The sequence below is a fragment of the Rhinolophus ferrumequinum genome, assembly GCF_004115265.2.
Source record: "Rhinolophus ferrumequinum isolate MPI-CBG mRhiFer1 chromosome 5 unlocalized genomic scaffold, mRhiFer1_v1.p scaffold_110_arrow_ctg1, whole genome shotgun sequence".
NCBI classification, from domain to species: domain Eukaryota; kingdom Metazoa; phylum Chordata; class Mammalia; order Chiroptera; family Rhinolophidae; genus Rhinolophus; species Rhinolophus ferrumequinum.
In genome coordinates this window covers 5,150,124-5,177,856 of record NW_022680355.1, presented here as the reverse complement: position 1 = coordinate 5,177,856, position 27,733 = coordinate 5,150,124, and the positions used below count along the sequence as shown (strand labels likewise).

At 36.6% G+C, this 27,733-nt stretch overlaps 1 protein-coding gene across 1 annotated transcript in view; it reads right to left on the bottom strand.

Annotated features, from left to right (window-relative positions):
- Nucleotides 1-27,733, bottom strand: part of MALRD1 (MAM and LDL receptor class A domain containing 1) — a 534,334-nt gene that overhangs the window by 24,653 nt on the left and 481,948 nt on the right. The window contains exons 37-38 of the mRNA XM_033100523.1: nt 4,485-4,564; nt 4,294-4,390 (exon numbers count right to left, since the gene is read on the bottom strand). Of these exons, the coding sequence (XP_032956414.1) occupies nt 4,294-4,390; nt 4,485-4,564 (177 nt within the window). The remainder of the gene's footprint in view (nt 1-4,293; nt 4,391-4,484; nt 4,565-27,733) is intronic.

Below are 27,733 nucleotides of genomic sequence, written 5' to 3'. Positions count from 1 at the left end.
GGGCTGGGGCCAGTCAGGTTGTTTTAAGGGAGTTCCTCTCTCTTCAGTCCCACTAATGGGAACTTCATCCCCGTGGCTTCCAGGGCAGGGGGTGCAACGAATGATTCTGGAGATCACTAACATGACTGAGAATACAGTACTGAGTGGTATGTGTTTAGGTAGTAATGGGGAATAATACCTTTTCTTTTGAGATTTTGGAAATCAGAAGAGCAGGTGATAAGGAGAGGGAAGAGGACAAAGACGTGAATCAGTGGGTCAGAGACAGAGATACTGGCTTGGATCTCCAGCCTCGGACTTCAGCTGCCTCAACTCAGGGGTATGGACTAAGATTTGGGTAACTGATTGATTCAGTTGTTTCAATAAGGTAGTTTAAAAACATGAAACTATATATATGTATTTGCCGTCATTTATTTCTATCATGTTCTATCAACCATTCTGCCTTCTTGGTCCAGTTCACATATCTTGGGCAAATTTCATAACTTTATTGTCACTTTTAATGATTAAAAGTTACTTTTGAGAGATTAAAACGTAGTCCAATCCATTTTAAAGCTACCAAGTAATATCAGATTCTAACCTCTACTTGTGTCCTGCCCTATTTCCATTTCAGACTTGAGATTTGATCGTGGTAGAGAATGAAGGTCATGACCTGGCTTTGAAACACTCCTGCCTCCACCCTGCCATTTCTCAAGGCTTAGCTCTATCGTGGGAACACAGAAAAGAGAGAGAAATGGGAGGCTGGATTCTTCTTAGTAACTAGTCACCTGCCATTGGTAGGAAGGACCCCTTCCCCCATTGCACAATGGGTGTGTGTAGTTCTCACTCTTCTCTTGTTGTGGCCTCTATGGTAATGGTATATGAACTTCGTGTGAGTGTGTGTGTGTATGTGTGTGTACTTCATTTAGGCCCCTTCTGTTATTGAATACCTTTTAAAAGAAAGGCAGCTGCGTCAACCTTCAGCTCAGCTCTGCCTCCAATGCCTTTTTCAGGAGGGGCACCACCTCACCTAACTGACAGCTGCCTGAACAATCCTACACCTCCAATTCATCTCTGTTCTTGGAACTTCTTCAAATGGACTGAAGAAGGAAACTCTGGGTTCTCTTGCATACCTTCGGGGGGTTGTGCATACTGGGATACAGTATAATTCCCAACCCCCCTCCTGCTCCCCTATTGTTTACAGGTACATGACACCAGAGTTCTTTTAAGCCCGTCTGGTACAGGACACTCCCAGGGTTACCCACTTTCAGAACACTGAACCAAAAATTGTCTTTATGTCTGTTTCCAAAGGTACATATGTCAAATACTCCTAAGAACATTTTTTCTATACTCTACTCTGATGCAGCACAGAAATAAGATTTGGCACTTTTTCCTCCCCTAGGCATCACCAATTTTAACCATTGATTCTCTTGGGGTCTTTCCATCATTTGGCTTTGGGTAGTGCCAAATGGGTGGTAGATTCCTCCCTTCTTTATTGGGAAAGAGGTACAAACCTCTCACTACAAACACTGTACGGCTCCAAAAACAATGACTTCCAGGACTCTTTGCCTTTTCTTTTCATCCCTCCCCTTCCACAGACTAGAGAAATGAAAGATTGGGTGATAGCAGTCTAGAAGTTTCTGCTTCCATTAGAAGCCTCAGTGGGCTGTGTCTGACTCCAGTTATTGGTAATTTTTGGCAACTCTTTAAAATGTGTGGTACTGGGAGCCTCTTAATTGTAGAATGTAGACAATTTTACTCAATTTCTTGTTAATCTTGTGCAAGAGGGGTTATTATAGTCTGGTAAGAGTTTTGGCATGTTCGGGTAGGATGATAAAAGCAGCTCTATCTAAGCTTTCCATCTCAAGTAATGAAGTTACCCTTTATTCTTGGGACCTCAAAGATAGGTTACAGGGTATGGAAATGATGGGCACTAATGTCTCACAGGTTAAAGTCTGTGTGTCTGGAAAAATTCTACTGGGACGTCTAGAAAATCGTTGATGTACCTGGAACGTGGAACAGAATTTCAGTGAGAGAGAGAGATGATTTGAAGCCATTAACATACAGATGGCATTTGAAAACTTGAAAATGAATGACACCTCCTGTGGGGAATGCAGAGTGGGAAGGGAAGGAGACGTAGAGGCAAACTCTGGAGACCATCAATAAGGGATGGGATGGAGGACAGAAGAAGAGACTATAATTTTTTTTTAAAGGCAGAGAGACAGAGGAAGTATTAGGAAATATTAAAAGGGGATGAACAAAGAAATAGGGAAAGAGAAAACAAAAATAACTTGACAAAGAAAGAAGGTGAGGAGTGAAGAGAAAGGGGAAGTCTGATATTGAATGACAGAAATGAAAGAGAGAAAGAAAGGAGAGGTGGCTCTGTCTGGCTGTGTCATATTGCCACCCATATTGGCCTGGAAGGTCTCTCCAAAGCCCCAATGGTATAAGCTGTCCAACATGAATCTGGAGAAGGTGTGAAATTCAGGGTTCTTTTTGAGTACTCTTGCTCGTTGTGTTAGTATGACAGCTTATTCACAGACTGCGATGACTAATTTTATGTGTCCACTTGCTAGGCTGTGTGCCCAGTTCCTGCTCAAACACGAATTTTGATGTTGTAAAGGTATTTTTAGGTGTGATTAACATTTACAATCAACCAACTTTACGTAAAGCAGATTACCTTCCATAACGTCGGTGAGCCTCACGCAATCATTTGAAGGCTTTAACAGCAAAGACTGAGGCTTCCCAAAGAAGAAGGAATTCTGCCTCAAGTTTGTAACACAGAAACCCTACATGTGTTTCCAGCCTGATAGCATGCCTGGCAGATTTTGGACTCAAGTCTGCACCATCAACTCTGAACTTGAATTTGCGACTTGCCGGCCTACCCAACAAGTTTCAAGCTATCTTATATTTTACATATAGAGATATATGTCAATCTTAAGGTATCTTAATGTATTACATTAACATGTTTTAATATAATACATTGATATAATATTTACATAATAAGTAATGTATTAATGTTATATATTACACAATATATAACATGTTATAGAATATATGAAGGTATTTAAAGATGTATATATATATATCAGGGGTGCCCTCTGCATATACATACAGAAAGAAACAATAGGGTATCTATCTATCTATCTATCTATCTATCTATCTATCTATCTATCATCTATCTATCCATCCATCCATCTATCCATCTATGGAACCACCATTTCTGCTTCTCTGCAGAACAGAACCAGTCTAGAACAGAACCTGAGTTTCAGTTAGTAGCTGTATGTCTGTTTTCCCCACTAGATTACAAACTCCTTTAAGTGCAGACTGCTTCTCATTCATGTTTACATCCACAGTATCTGGCAGATCTTAGGCAGGTGAGAAATAAGTAAAGAATTCATAGATCAGTAAGATCTTCTTGATAGCAATGGATTAAAAATGCCACATCTGTTTTCCTAATGAACACCATAGTTCTAGAATAGATGCAGTTTGGTGGCTGCTAATTCACAAGACAGCAAGCTAGAGATCTGAGAAGAATTCATCCCGTGGAGGCACATACCAACTGACACCAAGGAAAATGCAGGTACTCGTGCTCGTTGACACACCAGGATTGTCTCTGACCACAGACTCAGCATGCAAGATGTGAGGCATGTCTTCAATTTCTTAAAATTTCATTAAATCTTATTCTGAGCCTTTATCTTGCTCAGTTCATGGAGAAGTCAATCACTTTCATTAGGGGGTGATCTGTATCCCATAGAGGTGATGGATAGATGCGGACAGGATAGGACGTGCCAGCATCCTGACTGTGGATTGTGAGGTCTCCTGAGTTACGCCTGAGTGCAGCCTGCAGAGTTTCTCCAGGTACAGCAGCCCTGGGCCTCTGTTCTGTGCACTGCTTAGGACATGGGGGTCTTGGCCTGGAACGCTGGTGCCTGGAGTTCAGCCTCCAAGGGCAGCTCAAGAAAGTATGTATTTTGTAGGTCTGCTGCCTTCCCTGAGCACCACGAGAAAGTGCACAGCCGTCCCCTCATATCTTTTTAATTTGTGGACAATGACATGTCCTCTTTTTTGTTGTCATCAAAAATGTCCCTAACATAATCTGAAAAGTCAACTTAAGGCTGTTTACTAAAAAAAAAAAAAAGAGTGATTTTTAAGTAGCTCCGGCTTTCTGCCCAGAGAAAGAAATCTATAAAATATAGAAACACTAAAGTTACCTGCATGTCAAGTGAGGTGAAAGGAAAACACAGCAAATGAAATCAATGTTTCAGAAGGTTGTTCTGCCATGGTAGATTTTATTCAGCCATCAAAAGCTTCACTTACCTTACTGGTACTTTTCTGTTCGCAAGGAAACATAAGACCGCAACTGTAATATGAGTCATCAGGAAAGCGAATCCAATACCCAGGAGAGTCCATATGCCTGGAATTTCAAACCAATGAAAAAGATAAACATGCAGTCAAAAATATGAGAGACTCAAAAACCAACTGATTGGTTTAGTCACAATGTCACCTACTATTTTGAGTGTAGGCGAAATCTGCAGTAGGCGGGTTAACTTTGATGTGGCATCGATTTCCTTTCCATTCTTGTCCACATCTGGAAATGAGATAAAACATGATAGTTAGAAAAAAAACAAAATATTTTAGCAGTATTGTCATGGAATAAAAGGATGAATGTCAATAAACAATGAGATACCAAAAATGTGGGTAGTGTTGATAAGCAACCAAAAATGTTAAACCAAAGGAAAAACCAAATTAAATTTCCTTATTTTAAGATTATTGTGCAATATGATTTTTTTAAAAAATATTTATCCCCTTCTTGACTTTATAAGGTGGGAACTTGGTTTTCACAGGCTCCTTTTATGTTTTCAAAAATGGACTTGCTTTTCACCAGTCTCCATGTTACTTTGCTTTACTCATCATTTGTCTCAAACCTAAAAGCTAGCACATTTTTTCAATAGTGAACTGATTTAAGTTCTTTCATACACTGATAGAGAATATTCAATTTAGATTAACGTAACTATAAATCAGAGAGCATATTTATTTTTCATTACCAAGTTCACAGATTTGACATACCTTTCAAGTTCATAGATTTGGAATCAGGTTAATAATCTCACTAGAAGTATTAGGATTACCAACAGAATTTCATTACATTTGCTTTACTTAGGGACATGCATGTTGAAACTTATAACACTGGGAGCTTCTCCTGTGCTGTGGATGGTCTTCAGATAGTTCACAGATGGAGACTAGCTTGGGCCTCCACAGGAGATGAGGTTTATTTCTAAGCAGTAAACGTGTCAGAATATTTCTGGTGGTATGTATTAGCGTATGGGTGTGAAAGCATGTGTACACATTCTTGTTTACCAGAAATAATAGGATACAAGAAAGGGTTAGTTGGATTTCCTGCCAAGTTCATGGTACATGCTACAAAATAGGATTAAAAAGTAGCTTTTGAATATGCGTGCTTAAAAGCTGTGTGTTAGAAGCAATGCTTCTTCAGCACACATTTGTTACAGCTTTTCTCAGTCTCTCTTTTGAATTTGAAAATTGGAACGCTCTACAGTAATTCCTTCACAAAAGCAATAGCTTTGTTAAATATAAAGAAGCTGAGAGCTTCAAGGAGGTTCAAAAGAATGCTTTCTTTTCTTAGGAACTATTCTTTAAAAGGTACAAATTTAAGACAATTTGATCGTTTCAATGTCTCTGAAATTAAAATTAATTAGAATTGTTGAAGATGGGAGTTTTTGTTTTTTCATTCTCACAACATTTAGGATATATTCCTTGTCAGTCCTCATTTGACAGTGGCCTTTAAATGTCAGTATTTCACATGTGCACACTCTGGTGTGGCCTAGAGATAGGGGACACTTTTTCATACTGGGTTAACTGGGCTCCTTTAGATTTGGAAAGTGCCACTTCACTGGTCAGGACTATAGTAATCGTCACTTTAGACAAATTGTAGGTATTTCAATATGCCCATTAAGATCAGTTTCAGTAGAAAGTATCTTGGAATACCAGTTAAAAAAATAATGGGGGAAAATCCAAACTACATGGAAAAACAGTATGAAAGATAACTTGCATACTGTTTTTCCATGTAGTTTGGATCTATCCATTATCTATCTTTCTGTTTATCCATCTTTTCTCTATTTATCTTCATATATGTATTTATATATCGTATAAATACTATACTATATATAGCATATATACATAGTATATATGCATATAGTGTGTGTGTATATATATATATATATATACACACACATATAGTGTATATACACATACATAGAAAGAGTATATATACATATATTGTACATATATACCTATCTCCTGGTGATGAAAAAATAAGAGTATTAAGTGAACTTTTATTTTGACAATTCTTTACTAAAAAAGATTTTTCAAGTATACTGAAAAAAATTTTGATGTTAATTTTACAGAAATAGGTATAGAAACTATGGATGACAGTAAAAATAAAGACAGGCAATTTGTTTTTAGACTGATAAAAAGCTTTCCTATAAAAATAACAATGGACAACCTTCTTTCCAATAGATCCCTAAATACATATCACTGAATTTTTATTTATTTATTTATTTTACCAAAGAATGATTATATTAAAGAATAGATCCAAGTGATACAATGTTATCAACTAACATGAGAAAAGTAATAGAAAGGAATGTACTTTCAGGACCAAAATTAGTTTCAAAGTATGCTGAAATTTTGTCATTTTCAGCCAAGAAAATTTTGAATTTAAGAAGTATGAATGAAATTTTGAGTTAGATATTTATACTACAAAATTCTTCTAAAGTTGATTATTTTAGAGGAAACTGAGTATACTACCCAAAAAGTTTCCACTTAAATATATTTTGTGTATCAGTTTGCCATCTTGAAACCAAACGTTTTCTATACATGTTATCAAGAGGGCTTATCATCTGTGAATTTTAATAGATATAAATTAATTTTGAAATATGAATAGAAATTACTGAAAGTTAAAAATTATACAGTAAAATCTATGGTTCAGAATAATTCTAGTCAACAAATCTGAATATAAATGAACAAATTGTTCCTTGCAATCTCTAGTGATTCCCAAACCATCATTTCCTTCTCATTTAATGTTTATCAGATTGAAATAATACGTGCTTAAAGTAATAAGTGAAATTATACACAAATATATGTTACAACACAACCCTTCATCTCCATATGCAATTCCATCCACCTGATGTAACTAATATAACAGCCAAATATGTCTTCCATTCCTTCCACCTTCTCATAGAACACACACACACACACACACACGTATGTATATATGGGTTATGTGTGTTTACTGTAATAGAAGCATCTACATGTCTCTGTAACTAACTGGCTTTTACTTTCAGCAATGCATCATGGAATTCCATAAGGTCAGCTGTCTCTACAATAACCCATACAGATATTTAATTTCGAAAAATTATCATATCATGTATACATTTTTCAGTTTAATCTTTTTCTCATTGCCTTCTTCCTTCTCCTTCATCCCTCTCCACCAAGGAGAAACATTTGCTGGGTTGCAGAAAGAAGCAAGTAAGAATATTTAACATACATTTTCATCTTTCTTTGTCTTATTAAACCAGGTTTGTGGATAATTCAATGTTCAAAGTATTTGTGGCAGTCTGAGCTCTAGACACCATTAAAATCAGGAGAATAGATGAGCTATAGAGTGGAATTCAGTGTGCTTTGGCTAGGCGGATGCCAACCAGCAAAGACTAGTCCTAGTGGGGTACCCTAGGTAGAGCTGTGGGGAGCTGGGTGGTTGTTATAGTGGGATGGGTCGGCGAGGGCTGCATAATTGTCTGATGCCAAGAATAAAATGCCTAGAAGAATGGGACAATGAAATTCATTTCATCTGCTTGACAATTAATGAAGGAGTAGAATAGCCCTTACTAGGTCATCTCTTAGCTATTTTGTGACTAAACAAGACTGAATACAATTGTGATTTTTATCTCTTATATAATCCAAAAGGATACATAAAGACCATAAGCATTATATAATACTATGCTAAGTAAGATACCTCAATCCAAATTAGAATGCTCGTTTGTTCTGTTTTAATGTCAAGAAGAAAGAAAATAAATGTTAGATGTGATGCAATTATTTTGTAGGTCTTGTGTTTTCATAGTGAGTCAGAATCAGTTTAACCAATAAAATTAACTGTTAAAAGCTGGACAAAAGGGAAGAAAATTACTTTTTTTCCAGAAAGTACCCAAAAGCAAAATGCATATGAGGAAAATCTGATTTATTTTGAGCTAACATGGGGCTGTCATTTTGTTACTTATTTCATATACCTAATGAGTATAAACCTTATTTTTGTAACTATGGAAGTTCAAACTATTATCCAATTACAGTGCATGTAATTAATGTCTCCCTTGAATTTATTTAACCACCAGGCTTTCCCTCTTTCCTCCATCACACTGTAAGCATTTCTATGATTTCGTTGGGATTGAACTCCAACCTAACCTCTATGGTTATCTTGTTCTCCTTGGTATAGAGATTTGTCTCAAGACCCTGTTTATTAACACACGGCATTCCTAATCAACAGGGGTTGGTTCATACAAGTGCATGGAAATCAGTTTGTCCAGTACAACTTTTGTCACCATGGGGTACATTTTGATGGATATCTGTGGTAAGAGACTACTTTCTCTGACTCTGATGTGGAAAAGGAAGCATGGAGCCCTCTAAGCTCAGGCAGCCCTCTTGCTACCACTTTACTACAGAAGCCAGCCTGAAGATAAAATAAACTAATCAGAAGATAGAGCCTATGAAATCATTGAAAAATGGAGGAACAACCTTGATGGCATTGCTAACTTCTCCATCAGTTCATGCTCCAAGCCTAGTCTGCATTCAGACTCTTTAGTTATGCAAGTCAATAAATTCTTTCATCATTTGAGCTGCTTGAATTGGGTCTTCTATTACTAGAACACACACACAACTTTAGTTTTCCTACTCTTCCAATTTGATCCCTAAGTTCTCTTCATTAAATCAATGATCCCTTATTCATAAAATATGTATTGAATGTCTACTATGTACAAGATAACTCTACTAGATATATAAAGGATGGACAAGACACGTGTGAGAATTTGTAGGAGTATAAACTTAAAGAGGAAATAAAAGACACATTATAAAAAATAACTGAGATACAAAGTAGAAACAAAATATGTGAAAGATAATGAAGGTAAAGAAAAGTGCTAAAGAAAAGGATGAAAGAATTGCTTCAAGAATCTTTATTTTTCCAGATTTAGAAAGTGAAAAATGTGCAATCTCAACTATACATTTATGGAACAGTTGATATAATTAAATATTACTGTGATTTTGATATAATATCACCTGTTCCATAAATATATAGTTGAGATTGCACATTTTACATATTAAATTATATTTATTCCAAAGAATGAAGTGTTTATATATATATATATATATATATATATATATATATATATATGCATTATATAACAATGTTTCAGAAAAACTGGTCATCCAAGAATATAAAAATCATCTATAATTGGTGAGGTCTGGAGAGCTGTGTTCAAATATAAGTTGTTATTGTGATCCTAAATTAACCTCTAGTTTTCCAAATTCTTTATTACACTATATTTTCTCAACCATACTTACTGTAATTTTTCACTTTTTAAGGATGTAGAAGGAAAATCCTTTCAGAAGCAGCATGCATTTTAAATATATTTCAGATTAGATTTACAAGTTAGCATTGTAGCAGTAGACTTGTTTTTCTATTTATTAGGTGTTTTTATAGCAACATGTTATGATTGTAAAATTCATGTATATAATTTTAGTTTATAGGAACCAGCATCATTTTACATTTACATTCCATGCTTCAGAAAACTGCAATATATAAAGCCCAATAGGAATTCCAATTGAATACCTGCTATATGCTGAAACTCAATGATATTCTAAATGCTGTAATATAGGATTTGTAATACAGTAACGTTACAGAATAGGAATTATTTCCCCATTTCATAGTTAAAGAAATAAAGGCACAGTGGGGTTGAACAGTAAGTTACCCGGGGGCACATTCTGAATGAGATTTTAAACTATATCTCTTTGTCTCTTCAGGCAATGCTCTGTTCAGTAAATGGTTTTCCTTCCCATTGTTTTCCCAAAGTTGGAATATAGATTCTTATAATGGTAGTTAACGTTATAATTTTTATCTGTTAGGAGAGCACCTCTAGGAGAAATTTCTGGTCTTAATGACCTGAAAATGTCCATTTATCACATTAGGTTTTGTCTGGGAAACATCTCTGAGTGTTGACAAGGCAGATATGGTACTGGGAAAAGAGTAAATAGAGTCAGGGCACCTGAATTTGAGGCTAATTATTGCCACTTTCTAGCTATGTGGCTTCAGGAGTCAAATGACTTCAGTTTCCTATCATAAACAGTAAGAATTACAACTCATCACACAGAATGTGTATGACAATTAAATAAAACAATGCATATGAAAGTACATTGTAGACTGTGAAGTGTTATCTATACAAAGCTCTTCCATACGCATCTTTTGCCTTCTGGTATAAACCATGGTCCTGACTATTCCCTGCTGACCTTGTGCCCTTGGGCCCTCCAGGGAGCTGGTATCTCACAACTGCCCTGTCTCCCGTCCTCGCCTGAGCATTGGTTAAGACTTATGAAGCAGCGAATGGCCATTGCCACAGCTTGTTTTTATGGCTTATTAATGACACCATTTTAAAAAACATTTTTACATATGAATATGCCTGGAGGTCCTTGATCCAGTTGCACAGGTAGGGGAAGAAAAAGCAGGTGAAGATGCTGAGTGTCTTCAATGAACATCCCCGCCCCCACACCGTCGGAGGTTTCTACCCACCGGAAGTACAAACTCCAAGTGGGGAGAGGGTGGTGCTGTCCCTACTCAGCAGGGCCCTGACCAAGTGTGTTCAGGGCTGGGTGCCAAGCCTGTGCCAGCAGGAGAGTGGGGCAATGGAGGTGAGCCCTTAACAAGCCATCCTTATTGTCATGGGTGAATTCATTTAACAGAAAACGAGAAAGCAGGAGAAGCCATTAAATAGTCTCTGAGCCACAAAGCACGGGAATTCCACATTGAGTACTGGTGATTAATTTGCTTGGACTAATTTCCTCCATGACTAATTAACTCCAAAATATTTTGTAAAATTTAGAAGTATTAGGGAGAGTCCACCTGAAAGAGAAAGATAAGCGTCCTACTCCATCCCGAGCATAAGGGCCTGTTTTCTTAACACAAACAGGGGAAAGAGAGAAATGGAATATAATTAGACACTCTCATCCAGAGCCAACATCCTAATCTTTCCTAAATTCTAACAGGTTTTCTGCTTTTAGCAGATTATAACTGAGGGGTTATAAAAGAACAACTTATTTCCAGGTGTGCTTGGGAACACCCATTCATTACTCACTAACACCCGAAACAAAAACTCCTCCCATCTTTGTTGTCCTTGGTATGTTGGCCCCAGCTCATGTGTCTCATTGCCAGGAAAAAGGAATGAAGAGCCACACATTTTCTAAGCATGTCTTCATGGATTAATTTGGTGGGAATCAACAGAGGGTTTTCTCTGTGTTTTGTTTTTTTTAAATACTTGGACTTCAAATAGGGCTAAAGTAATAAAAGGACAAATTAAGTGCTAATGCAGAGGCATGGTTATTTCATAAAAAGGTTGCTATTTGCATATTCAAATTTATAAGAGATTATAATGTAAATTAGAGGACCAGATTCAGTACTTTTCACTGACTCGGGACAATGGGGAGAAGACATTTGATTGCATTTTTCTTAACAAATATAAAACTAAAGGAAAGCTTTAATTCTATTTTGTAATACAACATTTCAAGCACCAGAAAGAGATAGGAATTTTATTTGAAAAACAGATGTATAGGGTAAAATTAACTTCTACATTTCCATGTCCTTTTCTCCATTCATCATCTTAACCATAGAAGTTCCATCTAAAAATATACCCCCGAATTACCTCAGACATGCCTCCTCCTGCCCCATCCTACTTTGGCCACGTGACCAAAGACCCTCATCTCTCTAGTACTGTAGCAGGCCCCTAACTGGTTTTCCTGCCTCCAGACTGATGTCCCATTGTTAACTTCCCTGATTCAAACCCTTTACTACTTTCCCACGACTTTCAGAATCCTGCTCAGATGAAGCGGTTTTACACAGAAGCTGTTTTCTGACGTGGCTCCTTGATGGCACAGCCGGTTTGATCTCAGCTCCTTTTACTCTTACTGGAAGCCCTTCACAGATATAGTCTTTCACAGACTCCCCAGGACATTATTCTCAATGGCTGGAAGATGGCTTCACTTCTTCTCAATCTGGCTAACAAATATTTATCTGTGAAGACACAGACCAAATAACTGCCTGACTTAAACATACCATCTTCGGCCCCGTAGTAAATCTGCAGTCTCCTATGACAGCACTTGGCACACACTACTGCAATGGTCTTTTTTCCTTATAAATCTTTCTAGACTATAAATTTTTTGAAGGTAAGGACTATACCTGTTACACTCTTATGTTCCAATTAGTACAATTCTGCTTATAGGTATTTATTGAAACTATTCACTATCAGCACAATAATGGTAGTTAACAAATGGATAATGTATTACAGTTATCAAAACACTATTCCTTTGTACATATATTATCCCGTTTAATCATTTTAACAGTCATTCACAATTTAGTACCCATCAGAATCACCTGGAAGAATTACAAACCTGGAAGGTTTGTAAACAGATTGCTGGGTCCATCCCCAGAGTTTCTGATTCAGTACATCTGGGGTGACCCCAGAATTTCATTTCTAACCATTTCTCAGGTGGTGCTGATTCTGCTGGTCTGGGGCTACACTTTGAGAATCACTGCCTTGGGATATCCCTTTGAGATTGTGTTATAATTTCCAATCTACATAGAGCAAATTGACACCCAGAGAGCAACGGCTTTGTCCATGGTGAATTCAGGTTCTCAGAACTGATTAGCTTCTGTTCTTGTCATTGTATCTAGGAATGAATATCTGTGAAATACTGTATTCCAATTCCTCACTGAAGCTGTTTTTATTATCAGGTTCTGTCTTTAGGGGATGAGCATTTTAAAATGCAAATCACATGCCCCTGCCTGGCTTTTATTGCAAGTTCCACTTGAATTGGTAGTCAAGTTGGATGGAATTGTAAATGTAGGAAGGAAGCACATTCATAAGTTATGTCAAATTATTACAGCACCGTAGAAGCAACTTTAATTACTTCAGAGTATAAACAAAGCAGATAAAAAATGTTCTTCTGTTTCCCTTCTGTTCAAACACGGTGGTGTGCTGTTGTAGCTGATGTGATACTTAATAAAATAAAATAAAATAAAATAAATAAAATTCCTAAAGTTGATGTTTTGAGTTTTCCATTTCTGATTTTTTTCTAATTGTTATGAAGTGATTTTCCCTGGAATTGGATGGAAGAAAAAAAAAAAAGAAGCAGCAAGGAAACTAAATAATTGACAAACTGGATAGTTAAAAATGGGCTGTGAGTCAATAGAAACTAGTCTTCTTCTAACAAGAAGAAGGTAAAGGCATATCTTACAGTACGAGTAAGAATAGGCTTTCGAAATTTTTGTTGTTATCATATGACAGATGAAAGAATTTTCCTTGAAAACATAGGTTCTGACCTCTTAATTCCAGCAAGACCTTATTCATGTTTTCTCTCCTTCACATTAAAATACCCACGAAAACATATGTAAGCATGAAATGGTAAGGCTGAAAATGAGAGAGAACAAGCACTGAACAGCTGGGCTCTGGAAGGAACTTCCACTCATCAAGGTGCCCCCAAAAGTCACAGTAAGAATCTGTGGGTGTCTACGCCCCACTTTGACCTTTGGCAAAGTAGCTTGATACAAATACAAAACAGGCTTAATACAAACAGGGAATCTTCTAATGATTTTCTATCAGACTGAAAAAAATGTCTAAACTTTGCACTCTTTGTTAGTGAGTAATTACTGAGTGCTTTGTATTTGCTGGGCCTTGTTCAAGGAGCATCACTGTCTGTCAGACCATTTGCTCTCTGGCCTCCAAACTCACTCCCTTGCAATATGGCAGTGCCCTTCCCTAAACACACTAAGCTTGTTTTTGTCTCAGCAACTTCATGTTTCCTACTTTTTCTGACAGGGAAGCAGTTTGCCAAAATCTGGGGATAGCTTGTACTTCCACGGAATTGTGATCTTGGCTAAAGTTACACCCATCCAGAAAGGACATAATCAACAAGTCTTCTAAGATTCACCACTGCCAGCATCTGTCTCCATTCCTTTCTAGCAATTGGCTCACCCGAATGATTTGTCTTCATTGCATTTGTTACTACTGAAATTCTGTGCAGACATGAACACATATGCATATAGGTATGTATAAATATTAATTTACAAATATACGAGGTCTAACAATTAAGTTCGCGAACTTGTTGCAAGCATATTACTAACCTTTTTTGATACCAGAGGGACTATTCATTATGAATTTGTACCAATTGGACAAACGGCTAATCAAGTTTACTATTTGGAAGTGCTGAAAAGGCTGCATGAAAAAGTTAGATGACTTGAACTTTTCACCAACAATTCAGGGCTCTTCCATCACAACGATGTACCAGCTCACACAGCACTGTCTGTGAGGGAGTTTTAGCCAGTAAACAAGTAACTATATTGGAACACCCTCCCTACTCACCTGATCTGGTCCCCAATGACTTCTTTCTTTAATCAAAGATAAAGGAAATTGTGAAAGGAAGACATTTTTATGACATTTAGGACATCACAGGTATTATGATGATAGCTCTGGTGGCCATTCCAGAAAAAGAGTTCCAAATTGCTTTGAAGGATGGACTAGTTGCTGGCATCAGTGCATAGCTTCCCAAGGGGAGAACTTCGAAGGTGACCATAGTGATAATCAGTCATGAGGTATGTAGCACTTTTTCTTTTTAAGTTCGTGAACTTAATTGTCATGCCTCGTATATACATTACACATAATGTACATAAATTTACTTACGTATTACGTATATTTTTACACATATATTAAACTACATGAATGAAACTTGAGAACCTCAATGAAATGAATAATTTTGCAATAACATAAATTACAATATTAATGTAAGCAGTAGAAATCCAGAATAGTTCAGTAACACATATAATATTAAAAAAGCCTTAAAAAATGCTTCCAGACCAGACTATTTTGCTGTTATGGTGTTTCCAAGTTTCAAGAAAAGGTAATTCTCATGCTATCCATGATGTTTCAGAAAATAAAAAACTACTCAATTTACTTTGGGAGCTAATGTTTGCCTGATAACAGAACCTCAAAAAGCATTATGTACAGAAGAAAACCGGGAAACAATGTCACTTTTAGATACCAAAATCCTCCATACCTTCCCAGCACACTGACTACAAGAGTATACTGTGCTGTAGGATTTCGTAAAACCTGCCTCTTCCCTCCATATGCAGTTATAATCCAGGAGGAAAAGGCAAACCAAACTGTATATGGAGCAGAAGGCCTTGTGGGAGAGAAATAAAATTATAAGTAGAAAAATCTATTGTTCTAAAGTATCAACACATTCCCTCCAGGAATACTCTACCTGTAAATCACTGTAGTGATGAATTTTCTTAAGTTCTTAATGAATAAATAATCCTTAAGTTATATAAACTCTTCTAAACATATAAAATGGATAATAACAATGAAAAATATGTTGTTCTTAACAAATCATTCTCTAATATATTCCCTGGCCTAGATCAGTGTATTGGTGATTTCTCTCAAATATTTAATAAACAGGTAATTCCCAGATTACATATATCCTTCTAAATATATGAAATGATTAAGGTAAACTAATTTGTTTCATAAAGCTACATCTAAATCAACCCACATAATCATAGATCAGTTTCACTCAAAGATGTGCAAAAATCTTACAATAAAATACAGGAAAAAAATTTCTATTAGGGAGTCTAAACAGCAGACAGCTGTACTTATTTAAATATATATACATATATATATACACACATACATACACACACACATATGCATATATTTCCATTGTTTATACATCTCTCTTGTTAGATTACGTGGTGATCTCTTACAGCCTCACGCCCTTGGACAAAATGAAGATGGCCCTTAATGTGCAACACCTGGTGGAGATGGTACCCTAGACGACTGGCTGGAGTTGGCACAGGGGAGGGCTCTCTGGAATAAGGATAGGGAGCTGTAGCCAGCAAGGGAAGAAAAATGACTCTGTTAGGGGCTATTTCACGTTTGAAAAATGTGACACATTTAAAAAGTACGAGGTCATTAACCACCTGGACTGGGATACTATAGGTGCACAGGGGGAGAGAGAAATTGAATTGGGGGAAAAAAGAAAAAAGGCAAGGGAAGAGCCAGCCAATGATGCTGATGTATGTTTATGAAAGTTTGCCTTAAGGTCTCCTTAGGTGTCAGCTGTTTCTGTTACAATAAATCCTGATAGATGATTTTGGCACACCCCATCTATAGAGCAACGTTTCCTATTAAAAAATGTATACAGTTTTAATTATTTCTGAGCACTTTACCATAGGAAATACATATGCTCTGAAATTCAGAATTTTAGGCAAGGAGAACTGACACATAGCATGTATTGGTTGTGTTTGTTATTACGTATTTATCTATTTTTGCAGCATGTTATATACATAATGTAAAAATGTAAATAATGTAATTGGCAGAGATGGTACTGTGGGGTGGGGGGGCTTGAGGTGAAGAGAAGAGACCATAAAATTGGCATGATTTCTGATTCAGAAATCACTCAAACTAAATACATGCAACAGCATTTTCTTGCAATGCTGAGTGCCCATTTGAGATCATAAATTGTGTGTGTGTGTGTGTGTGTGTGTGTGAGAACAGGGGGCATTTTCCTATATTCATATTTTTGTTAAAGTATTGCATTCATATTGTTTAAAAACTCAAGGTGTACTTACACTTCTAGGACAAATACTCCTGATTTCCTTAACTGTTTCTTCTGGTGTGAACCTCCATTTTTATTAATAACATACAATGTGGTATTTTTTGATTTGTCTATTTTATTATAGCTAAAAAGTTCACTGCATTAAATAAGTAGCAGCTCCTTACTGCCTCTTAGAGGCCTCCCTCCACCATTCAATACAATCAAATCAATATTCAGAGTTTATAATATTATTTCTACATAAATATTACTGTTTACTGCTGAGCCAACAATATACAAAGATTCACCATCCATTTACTTCATTTGCTTTTCTTCCCCTGGAGTTGGTTTTTCAATTTATTTTCATTTGTTCTGTTTTCTATGCTTTGTGGCTAATTCTTAAACTCTCCAACATCTCAATACAATTTTCCACCAGATTAAAATGTCAGATTCTCAGTCTTTTTTGGGGGACATCCCAAGGCTCCTCTTCGGGCCAAACTGGACTGCTTGTTCTCTCTCTGTTCTTTGAGAATTTCTAGGACTTCTTTTCAATGTCAGCCCTGTTTCCTAGATCCCACGTCATCCTCTTCCTCTGTTTCCTCCCAGCTTTGCTAGGGCAAAAGTGTGCGTGGGATGTTACATTTTTGAACTCTTTTGTTTGAAATGCTACACTCAAAATCAATTTTTAGTTTGGTTGACTTTGGAACTCAGGTTTGAAAATCATGTAATCTAATAAGCCAGAAGATTTATTATCTTCTAGTTCCCAGTATTTCTCTGATTATAGTCCTCATTTTTTTTTGTATGTGAACTGTTACATTCACAGATTCTGTCGTCATCCCAGGTTTTCTGCAATTTCCCCATGGAGGGCCTTTGTATGGTTCTTTTTTCATTGACTGTACCTGACACTTCATCAATCTGGCAAGTTTTTTGCGTTATTTCTTTTGACAATTTTCTCCCTGGTCTCTTTACTCAGTTCTTTCTTTCTGGAACTCTTATTATTTGGACATTGAGCCTCCTGAGTTGATCCTTAAATTTTCTTATTTTTATTGCATACTTTCCTTGTCTTTATATTCTTTTTTTTTTTTTTTGAGAATTCTCTGATTTTATCTTCCAACACTTTTTATTAATATTTACACTTTTTGAGTGTTACCTTTTAAATATCCTAAAGTTGTTCTTTTCTCTAATCATTTCTTTTTCATAGACTTTTCCTAAGTTTCTGAGCACATTAAATATAATTAAACATTTTCCCTCAGCTCCCCACACTGTTTCTGTTTCATTTGAGTTCTATTTTTCTACTTGAATCTGTTGATTTATTAGTTTTATCTGTCTTTCATATTAGTGGCTTCCTTCCACATTTGGTGATTCCTATCTTTCTAAGTGTATTTATGAGTAAAGCCTTACAAAGGTGATCACTGGGTTTCTGGCGTGAGCTGGACTGGTTGACTAATGGGCTATATTTTAAGGCAACGAGGTTCCTTTGCTTGGTGCTTCTTTATTATAGAATTTGTAGGTCTTTATTCTGGTGTCATTCTCCACTGAGAGAGATTTTAAGCTTTCACTTTGTGTTGGGAGTGGGAGTTTGGCATGGGGAAGATATAATAAGATTAACTGCTGAGAGCTGGGGAGGAAAAGGAAAGTAGAGTTTTCACCATGAAACAAATAGGCAGTTTTTGGAGTAGCACCTCCTGGCTGCCCTCTGCTGATCCTGCCCTTCTTTTATCCAATGTCTTAGGTACAATTTCTCCGGAGAATAGATGTCCTGAATGGGCGGGTGTAGTTGAGGGGTTGATTATCTCAGACCTCCTTACAGCTTTCAACAAATTATTTTTCCAACACAGTGTTCCATTCTGCCACTGGGGTACTCAGAGCCCCTAACTACTGGGTCTTCTAGGGTGATGCAGAGGGAATGCACTGCACCTCACTGGAAGTCCCTCCTGCAGGTGCTTAGATTTCAGCTGGGTCCACTCAGATAAGTCATCGTATCTTCTAAAATGTTATCACCTTCACTTGTTCTTTGTTGTCTACTCTTCATTGCTTTGCCCTTGTAGATTTATATGGCTTTTATTCTTTGTTGTTTTTGCTATTTTGGGGGGTTTGGAAAAGGAGACTGGTTAAATGTGTATGATCAACCTGCCAGCTTTTATAATTTGCTTCATTTATATTTACTTGTTCTGGTGTAATTCATAGAAAGGACTGGTAGTTGGGTTCATTCAAAAGTGGAGTTTTCCCCAATAGATACACAGAGAAACGTGAAAGGGAGTTAATAATATTATCAAAATAATACTTTCAATAATAGAACATGGAATTTAAGCTCAGTAAGAACAGAAGTAAAGACATGAACAAGAGGATGAGGAATGTAAAAACTAGTTTGGGGTCAACAATTTGGGAATCTGAATAAGAACAGAGATTATCTCAATGAATATACCAGATAGATTACATGGTCTGGAAGTATACGGTGCTGTAATCAGAAAGAGTGATATCTGAAATCTAAATAATGTAGCTGGGGCAATCCTTCTCCTGGGTTATCTACCCAAAAAATCTGAAAACATTTATCCATAAAGACATATGTGCTCCAACGTTCACTGCAGCTTTATTTACAGTGGCCAAGACATGGAAACAACCAAAGTGTCCTTCCATAGATGATTGGATAAAGAAGTTGTGGTATATATACACAATGAAATACTATTCCGCCATAAGAAACGATGAAATAGTACCATTTGCAACAACATGGACGGATCTTGAGATTATAATGTTAAGCAAAATAAGTCAGACAGTAAAAGTAGAGAATCATATGATTTCACTGATATGTGGTATATAAAACTGAAAACAACAAAAGAACCAAGATAAACAAATGAAGAAACAAAAACTCATACACACAGATAATAGTTTAGGGGTTACCAGAGGGTAAGGGGGGAGGGAGATGGTAGATGAGGGTAAAGGAGATCAAATGTATGGTGATGGAAGGAGAATTGACTCTGGGTGGTGAACACACAATGCAATATACATAGATGATATATTACAGAATTGTACACCTGAAATCCATGTAACTTCACTAACAATCGTCACCCCAATAAACTTTAATTAAAAATAAGAAGAAGAACAAACAGATCTGCAAAGGTAGAAGAAAAGCTAACTGGGGAGAAGTCAGAGAATGGAAAGGACCAAGAGTATTGCAGAAGAACAATCATAGATGCTTAGGTCAATAAGAATGATGATAGGAATTGAAAAGAATATAGCTGAAAGCCCAGATCAATAAATGCGAGAATTCAGGTGCCAGGAACAATGAGGATCAGCAAACAGTATAGCCAGATAGCGCAGTTCTCAAGGGACAGCCTGTTTTCTGTCTGCTGTGGCAAGGAGGTAAAGGAAACCACTCTAAAAGATGCTGAGGCAATGGGAAAGTCTGTTGACCGCACATCTGGAGAAAGGGAGACAGAAGGAAAAAGTCTGGGAAAATGGAGAGAGCTGGGGGATTGATTTAGATTAGCACAGATATTTTTTAAAATGACATTCAAAATCCTTGATCATAATAGATGTGCAAAAAAGAAAAATGTAAAGAAGTTAAAGTTTCAGGTAAGGCACGGGATGCCTAAACTTCAGTAGGATCAGGGCAGCTGCTCCATTCGGTAGTGTAAGATGATGTGAGGTTTTCGGAGAAGGGAATAATATAATCAATCCTAAATAGGTGCCTGTTTCTCTACCAAGAGTCTCACTAACAGCCTTTGGATTAAATCTAAATGCTCAGTGATATGTGAATAAAATATTATTTAAAAATATTTTTAATGAAATGCAAAAATGTTTACAATAAAATGGAAAGTACAAAAAAAACCCCACTATGATAATAAGCAGACAGTATGTTCATAATTTTAAAAGGAAACACACATCAAAATATTAATTTTGATTATTTCTGTGGTTTTCTCTTTGATGCACTTCTGAATTTTAAAATTTTCTACAATAAATATATTAAAATATTACTTTTTACAAGAAGGAAATAAAAATCATTAAAAATATGTCATAATTCCATGAATTGGATCTTTTCTTTCTTTTTTTTTAAATTAAAGTTTATTGGGGTGACAATTGTTAGTAAAGTTACATAGATTTCAGGTGTACAATTCTGTATTACATCATATATAAATCCCCTTGTGTGTAAATTTGATCTATTCTTGTGCTTAGATGTGGGCTTACGTTTTCTTTGAAAGTTATTGTATGAAACCTTCAGACTAATAAACCGGTTCTCTCTGAGATATGAAAAAGACATGAGACTTTCATCCTAAAACTGAATCAATATTTTAAGCCAACAATTTCCAAACTGGACTCATCATCAACGTCAGTAAGAAATCTATTTAACAACAACAAAAAATAGAATGAGGGAGATCTCGTGGCTTTACCTGAGAATTACTGAAGTGAGGGATCTTTCTGATGATTAGACAGCATTTTGGAACCACTGTCATAAAACAATACGCAACAAAAATCATATTAGATCTAATTAGTCATTACACAAATGAGCAGATAAATTGGACCAGTCACCATGTTTTTCCAGGCCAACTGGCTAAGGACCTCAGGAATGGGGGAACTCCCTAGGGATGAGTTCCCTGTTGCTTTTGTGTGTTTGTTTTTTCCTTGCTTCTTGTACATCCCTGCCAGGGCAGTAGGAAAGGCCGCAACCCATAAACACCCATAAGTGTACTCAATCAAAGCCTGCCCAACGCCTGCTCTCTCTATCCATAAAGCTGGTCCAAGATGGCCTAGCAGAACAGAAACCTTCTAACCACACGACCTGGTGTCCAGACCAATCCAAGGGATGACACTGTGCCATTTCCCCATTCTAAAGGGTGAATTCTTCTGAACTGGTCTAAAAGCAGTTCGTCTTTTTCTCAGACTGACAGTTTGAGAGGCGGTCTCTCTGAGGGTAGGGGAAGCCCTGCAGGGACCGAGTAAAATCCTTACCATGGAACCTGGGTTCTGGTCTCTCTTCTGAGAGCCCATTAAGAGTCCTGCTCCAGGGCGCACACAGCCCAGCCAGGATCATATTCCTCCTCTGTGGGCTAACACCCCCATGGTAGGGGATGAGTAAAGGACTCTTCTCCTGAGGGTTTTCACCCTGACTTTTTCTAGAGCCACCTAGTCACTTGCTCAACCCACTTATCTGCAAATTCAGGGCTATCACCTAGAGTTTTACAAGAAGTTTGACTTGCTTTCTATACTATTACTGCTTTTGTGATGCAGGTGACTTGGGTGACAGGCAAAGCCTCACCTTGATGAACCACAATCAGGAATTACATTTTACTAAGTTATATATAGAACTGCACAAAATAGTGCTAAGTCACGAGCAGATGGAAATTTGAAAATCTGACTTTTCTTTTTCCTTGGATAACTGGATGACCTTGAGAAAATCATTTAAACTCGCAATAACTTCATCTGGAAATATTCACAGTATACTCCTTAAGTCTCAGAAATGCTATGAATACACAATTGTTTCAAGAGTGGGAAAGTATTTTGAATTCTTCAAAAAGAATACTATTACATAAACTCAACAGTAATGTTTAATTTTGTTTAATAACAAGTGATGATTAAAAAGATTATTTCCCTTTTTTTATTTTTTATTTTTTTCCTAAGAAATATTTTTTTATTAATTTGAGGTGTACAAAACAATGTAATAGACAGTTATCATTTATATCCCTCACACAGTGATAACCCCCTCCCCCCATCTCCTATCCCTCTGACATCGCACAGAGCCACTACATTTCCACTGTCTCTACTCCTAATGCTGTACTCCACTCCTTGTAACTATATATATATATATATATATATATATATATACACACACACACACACATACTTTTTTTTTTTTTTCCTTCTGAAGCCTGCTACCCTGAAACGTACTTGGTGTGCCTGTCACTGTCCTTCAAAGAGAAAGTAGGGAGAGATTCAATGAATACTTCCAGCTTAAAGGTCCTTTAATTTCCATTCAAGCCTTCATTCCACTGTATGTACTTTGCTTCAAATAATTACTTAATCTACATGTATCCAATTAGAAATAGAATACAGTGCCGGTATTGAATAGTATCTAATCAATTGTAAATATATCCAGAGGGTGCCAAACAAATATATACACATTTTAAGAAAGGAAAACTGTATTAAAATTATAATATTCAATATATACTGATAACAAAAGATGGATACAAGTCACATTTGACTTCTGCAATTACAAGAGGTGCTCAGAGCAGTTACCATCAGCGTCCAGACACTTCTGATTATGGTGAACTACTGCTTGAGCAACGTTGACCAAAGTGTCCACTTGTATACGCTTTTTTGGCATCCCCGATATATACGTTAAAGGCTTGTCAAATTAATTTCTTTCTCCCTAAGACTTAGAATGGTAAGTACTAATTACACTCTTTATATTAGTTTATGACTGTATTAATAGATGCTACATAATTTTTAGATACATTAAAAAAAAGAAAGAAGGAAGGAATGGGTATGACACTGAACCAATTTGTATGTTAGAAAGTTAATTCAAAACTGCAAATTTTCCATCCGAGGCACCTATTTTGTCTATCTTGGTGCAAGTCATGGTGTTTAATATATTTATCAATTTCTCACAATAGCAAATAAGCTGTTTTCCTTGGTTTGTTCTCTGTGATTACAATGTTGTTAATATTAATCTGTCTTTTTTTTTATGGAAGAAAAATCCTTAAGTGTGTTAGGAATGATGACATGGAGTAACTGAAGTATCATTTACCACCTCCTCCTGCATGAAAACAAAAGAACCTTTCACTACTTCCTCCCCCGTGGAATAAAAAAGTTTACCAAGAAAGTCCAGTTGTAAAACAGTTCTTTAAAGAACCGTGAGCATGATAGGCAATTAAGTCTCTCTTGCATGAAAATGTAGGGAAGTAGAAAAACCTTCTAGAATTAATGCAAATCTTTTAATAGCATGCTATTTTGTTTGATTGGATGCTTGTGGGAGAAAATGTTCAATACTTTCAAACGATTACAATTGCTGTGGGCTCTCAAAAGTAAAGCATACCAAAGGAAAACAAAACCAAACTGTTCTATTCACATGAAGAAAGGTGAAGGTAGCTTAGTAAATAATTTGGGCATTTCAAAATGATACCTGACTACTGTACACATGCCCAGTATCCCGTTCTTCCATTTTCACGCACTCATAAAGCATAGATGACTTGTTAAGAGCGTGTTTTCCCTCCTAACCTCAAGGCCCATGAAGACAGCAGCGATGTGTCTTGTTCCCTGCTTTATCTGCAACCTGGGACAAGAGGCATTCCGTGGTCATTCAGTACACATGTTTTGAATTAAACTGTGCTGAATGCTTATAACTTCTTGTATGGATACCTCTGCTGACCCAGAAAAAGAAGAAAACTCAGAAACCCCAAACTAAGATTGATATTCCACCTATGGCCAGAAACTGGGGACATTTCTTCAGATAACAAATAAGGCAGGTTATGACAAACACACCCAAGGCTCAATATCTTGTAAATGCCTAATCTGTGCCTAGCAGACAACAAGGAGTTATTTTGTCACTGTCACATCGCTGTCTTTTCAATGGGGAACCCCCTCTCCCCACCAGAAAGCAACATGACCCAAATATATTGATTTGGGCACATTATGTCCTGTGAGATAAAGTCCCCACAGCTCAAGTCATGGAAAGTGGGGATGGAGTTAGGGAGAAAAACATTACAATAACTCAGGCTGTGCATTGTATCTTACACAATTCAGTATCTGTTATCCATCAATTCAGTGGACCCAAGGCCCATTAGCAGGGATAGGAAATTCTCCACCTTAGCACCAAAGTGTAGAGCTGAAAACAGGATAGCATGTATCCATGAACATACTCACCATTTCATCTAAGATGGACTTCAAATCACCTGTGCATAGTGGAGCGGGGACATGGGTACCTTATATACAGTTTATTGACCTCAATCCACAAGAAAAAATAAATATGCCACCTTAAAAATTACGTTAACCTGTGTAACCATTGTCACTCCAATAAACTTCAATTAAAAAAAATATTAGGAAAACTTGAAAGGAACTTGATTATCCTAAAGATCCAGAGAACAACCTACAGTAAGAAGTGGCTTCTATGAAGCAGACAAATGGGTGAAGAGAGAAGAAAACATATATGAAAAAAAATAAAGTAAAGACGGTTATGTGGATATTTAAAACAAGAGAGTAAAAAAAATTAAAATTAAATACATATGTTGGAGGTAAAAAACACAGAAATAGGCATTTTAAAAAATAGTTTGTTGATGAAGAAAAGAAACTTGAGAATCTCATCCAGTATGCAGAAGATAAAGAGAATTACTTAATCTTTTTGTGCTTCAGTTTCCTCATCTGTAAAATACATAAACATAATAATATCTATCTCTTAACTCAATATGTCCAAATACTTATAATTGTATCTTGTATATATTAAACATTCTATGACTATTAGCTATTATTATCATAATCAAATATTTTATTAAGCCTCCTATATATGCAGGGCATAGTACTGATCATTAGAAAAATGAAGGCTAATGCAACTGACATATTAATCAAAAGTTAATTAAATGACTAGCAGAGTAAATATCAAGAGACTGAAATAGATAGGACAGGGCTTCCCATCCAAAAATAACACCAATGTCTAAAGAGCAAAAAGTAGGAAAACACACAGATGAGTCATTTTTATGGTCAGTGTGGCAAACAGGCTGTTTTCTACTTTGCCAATTACAACACTTACAAGATATCAAACCATTTGCTTCCAAAGTAAACATCTGGCTCGACTGATTTTTCATTTGTTCTTTAAAAAAAAAAAATCACGCTTGTTTTTAATGGCAGCCTCCTAACCAAATCAGTGCAGCAATATGATGATTTTCAGAGGTAAATGACCAAGAGAGACCTAGAGTGTTTCTTAATTATGGACAACATTACAGTGAAAAAATAAATGGTATGAAACCAGAGACGGTGCCAAGTACCAGGGTAAACAGGCGCGAGTGATAAAAATTCACTCTGAAAGGGTCCTTGTTACTCTCTGGTCCAAGTCGCTGCCCCATCCCCACTTGCATATCAGGAAACTGCCTCGTTGTGGTTATAATGCTCCCATCTCTCACAACTAAGTGTCTGGGCTGTTTGTACTCTCAGGTTTGGTTGTGAACAGGCAAGAATATCAATGGTGTATGTGAAAGATCCTTGAAAACGTACCACACACAAAACAAGTTAGCCCTACTATTTTGACTGTGCATGTGATTCTCCAATCTATTTTGATCTTTTGTAAAAAAAAAATCAAATATCCCAATAGCTCACCTGAGTATCACAATACAGCACTCACACACTATCAGTGGGCGCTTAATCAACAAATATGAGCTGAGTGCCATGAGAAAGGCAGAGCAGACACCCCAAGCACAATAGCTTCTTCTCTTTCAAAGCCTACCATCTATGTGATGCCTATATCTACGTAATAGAATTTTCTAAGGACTTCTCTATGTAAAATACATTATTTTAGTCAGTTCCCAGAATAGCCTTATGAAGCAGCCAAAGTAAACACTGCCAGCCCATTTTAAAGATGGAAAGATCAATGTTTATGGAATGGAAGTGACCTAAGCAATAGTAGCAGAAGACAAGAAGTGTCAGCTAAGCTCTTAGTGAGGGGATCATGGGGGTTTTCAATGATTTCTGACTTGTACAGTTTGAAATGAGTCATATATTGACCAATCATTGAATGTGTGTACATATAATCTGTAACATTTGATTCCTCTTTTTTTCCTAAAGTAAAACAACAAAAATAAGAACTATACTTTCCTTTGCTTGCAGTCATTTCTTGGTGCTTAGGCAGGGCATATCTTTCAGTAGGGATGCCAGACCACCAGATATGGAGGCCCCTGATGTGGACACTAGAATACCTTTCACTTGGGTTCTCTGAGGAAGCGTCTCTGAACTCCGCATTCCTAAGGAAGAAAAGTGAAGGCCTGAGGATTGTGTGGGAGAATGTACACTGTTAAGATGTGGGAGAATGGAATCCATTCAATGACAAATAAAAAGGCACTTACTACGAAAGCCAAATCAGTCAACAAAGCAAACGCTGGGGGCAGGTGAGAGGGAAGGATTGAATTAGACGATCAAGGGTGGTTGAACAACTGTGACAGTACATCAAAATATACAGGGTAATGAAATGAAAAGATTATGAGTGAATAAGGATAGCAGGTTTAACCTACAAATGGAGAAATTTGGTGATGGAAGGTAGCAGGTATACAAAAACGTCACTAATCATTTTGGCCAACATTATTTGATCCATATCTATATCGGTATAATATATTGATTCAGCAGCAACTATCCAATTAGATCTTATAAATTTAAAAAAAATAATAATCTGGAGAGATAGATCGCAATAGAATAGTGTGTTTGTTGGCAAAGTGAGGAAAGCCAAATGAGCGACAAAGATTGAGGATGTCATAAAGAGAAGAGACCCAAAGGAAAAGGTTTCATGAAGACAAGTTCAGGAGCGGTACTGGGCAATCTGCTCGACAGCCCTAAGGAACACGTGGCTGTTGCTGCACAATCATCATTTGATTCATGAAGCAAGTATGTAGCTTAGAAACAGATCCTAGAATGCCAATTATCTATCTGTTTGGGAAGTTTTTATAAAATTAGATGGAGGCTGTAGATAAACAAATGCAAAGGACTGCAGGTTAGTTTGGGTCAGAAAGAAAAAAATAAAGTTCACTGTGAGATGTATTGCCAGTTCACTGGATCACAACAGTTAAAAAAAAAAATCCCGAAAATGAATGGTGGCAATTCAGCAAGAAGCAATTGGATCTTGATATTATTTTAAATTCTATTTAATAAAGAAAAA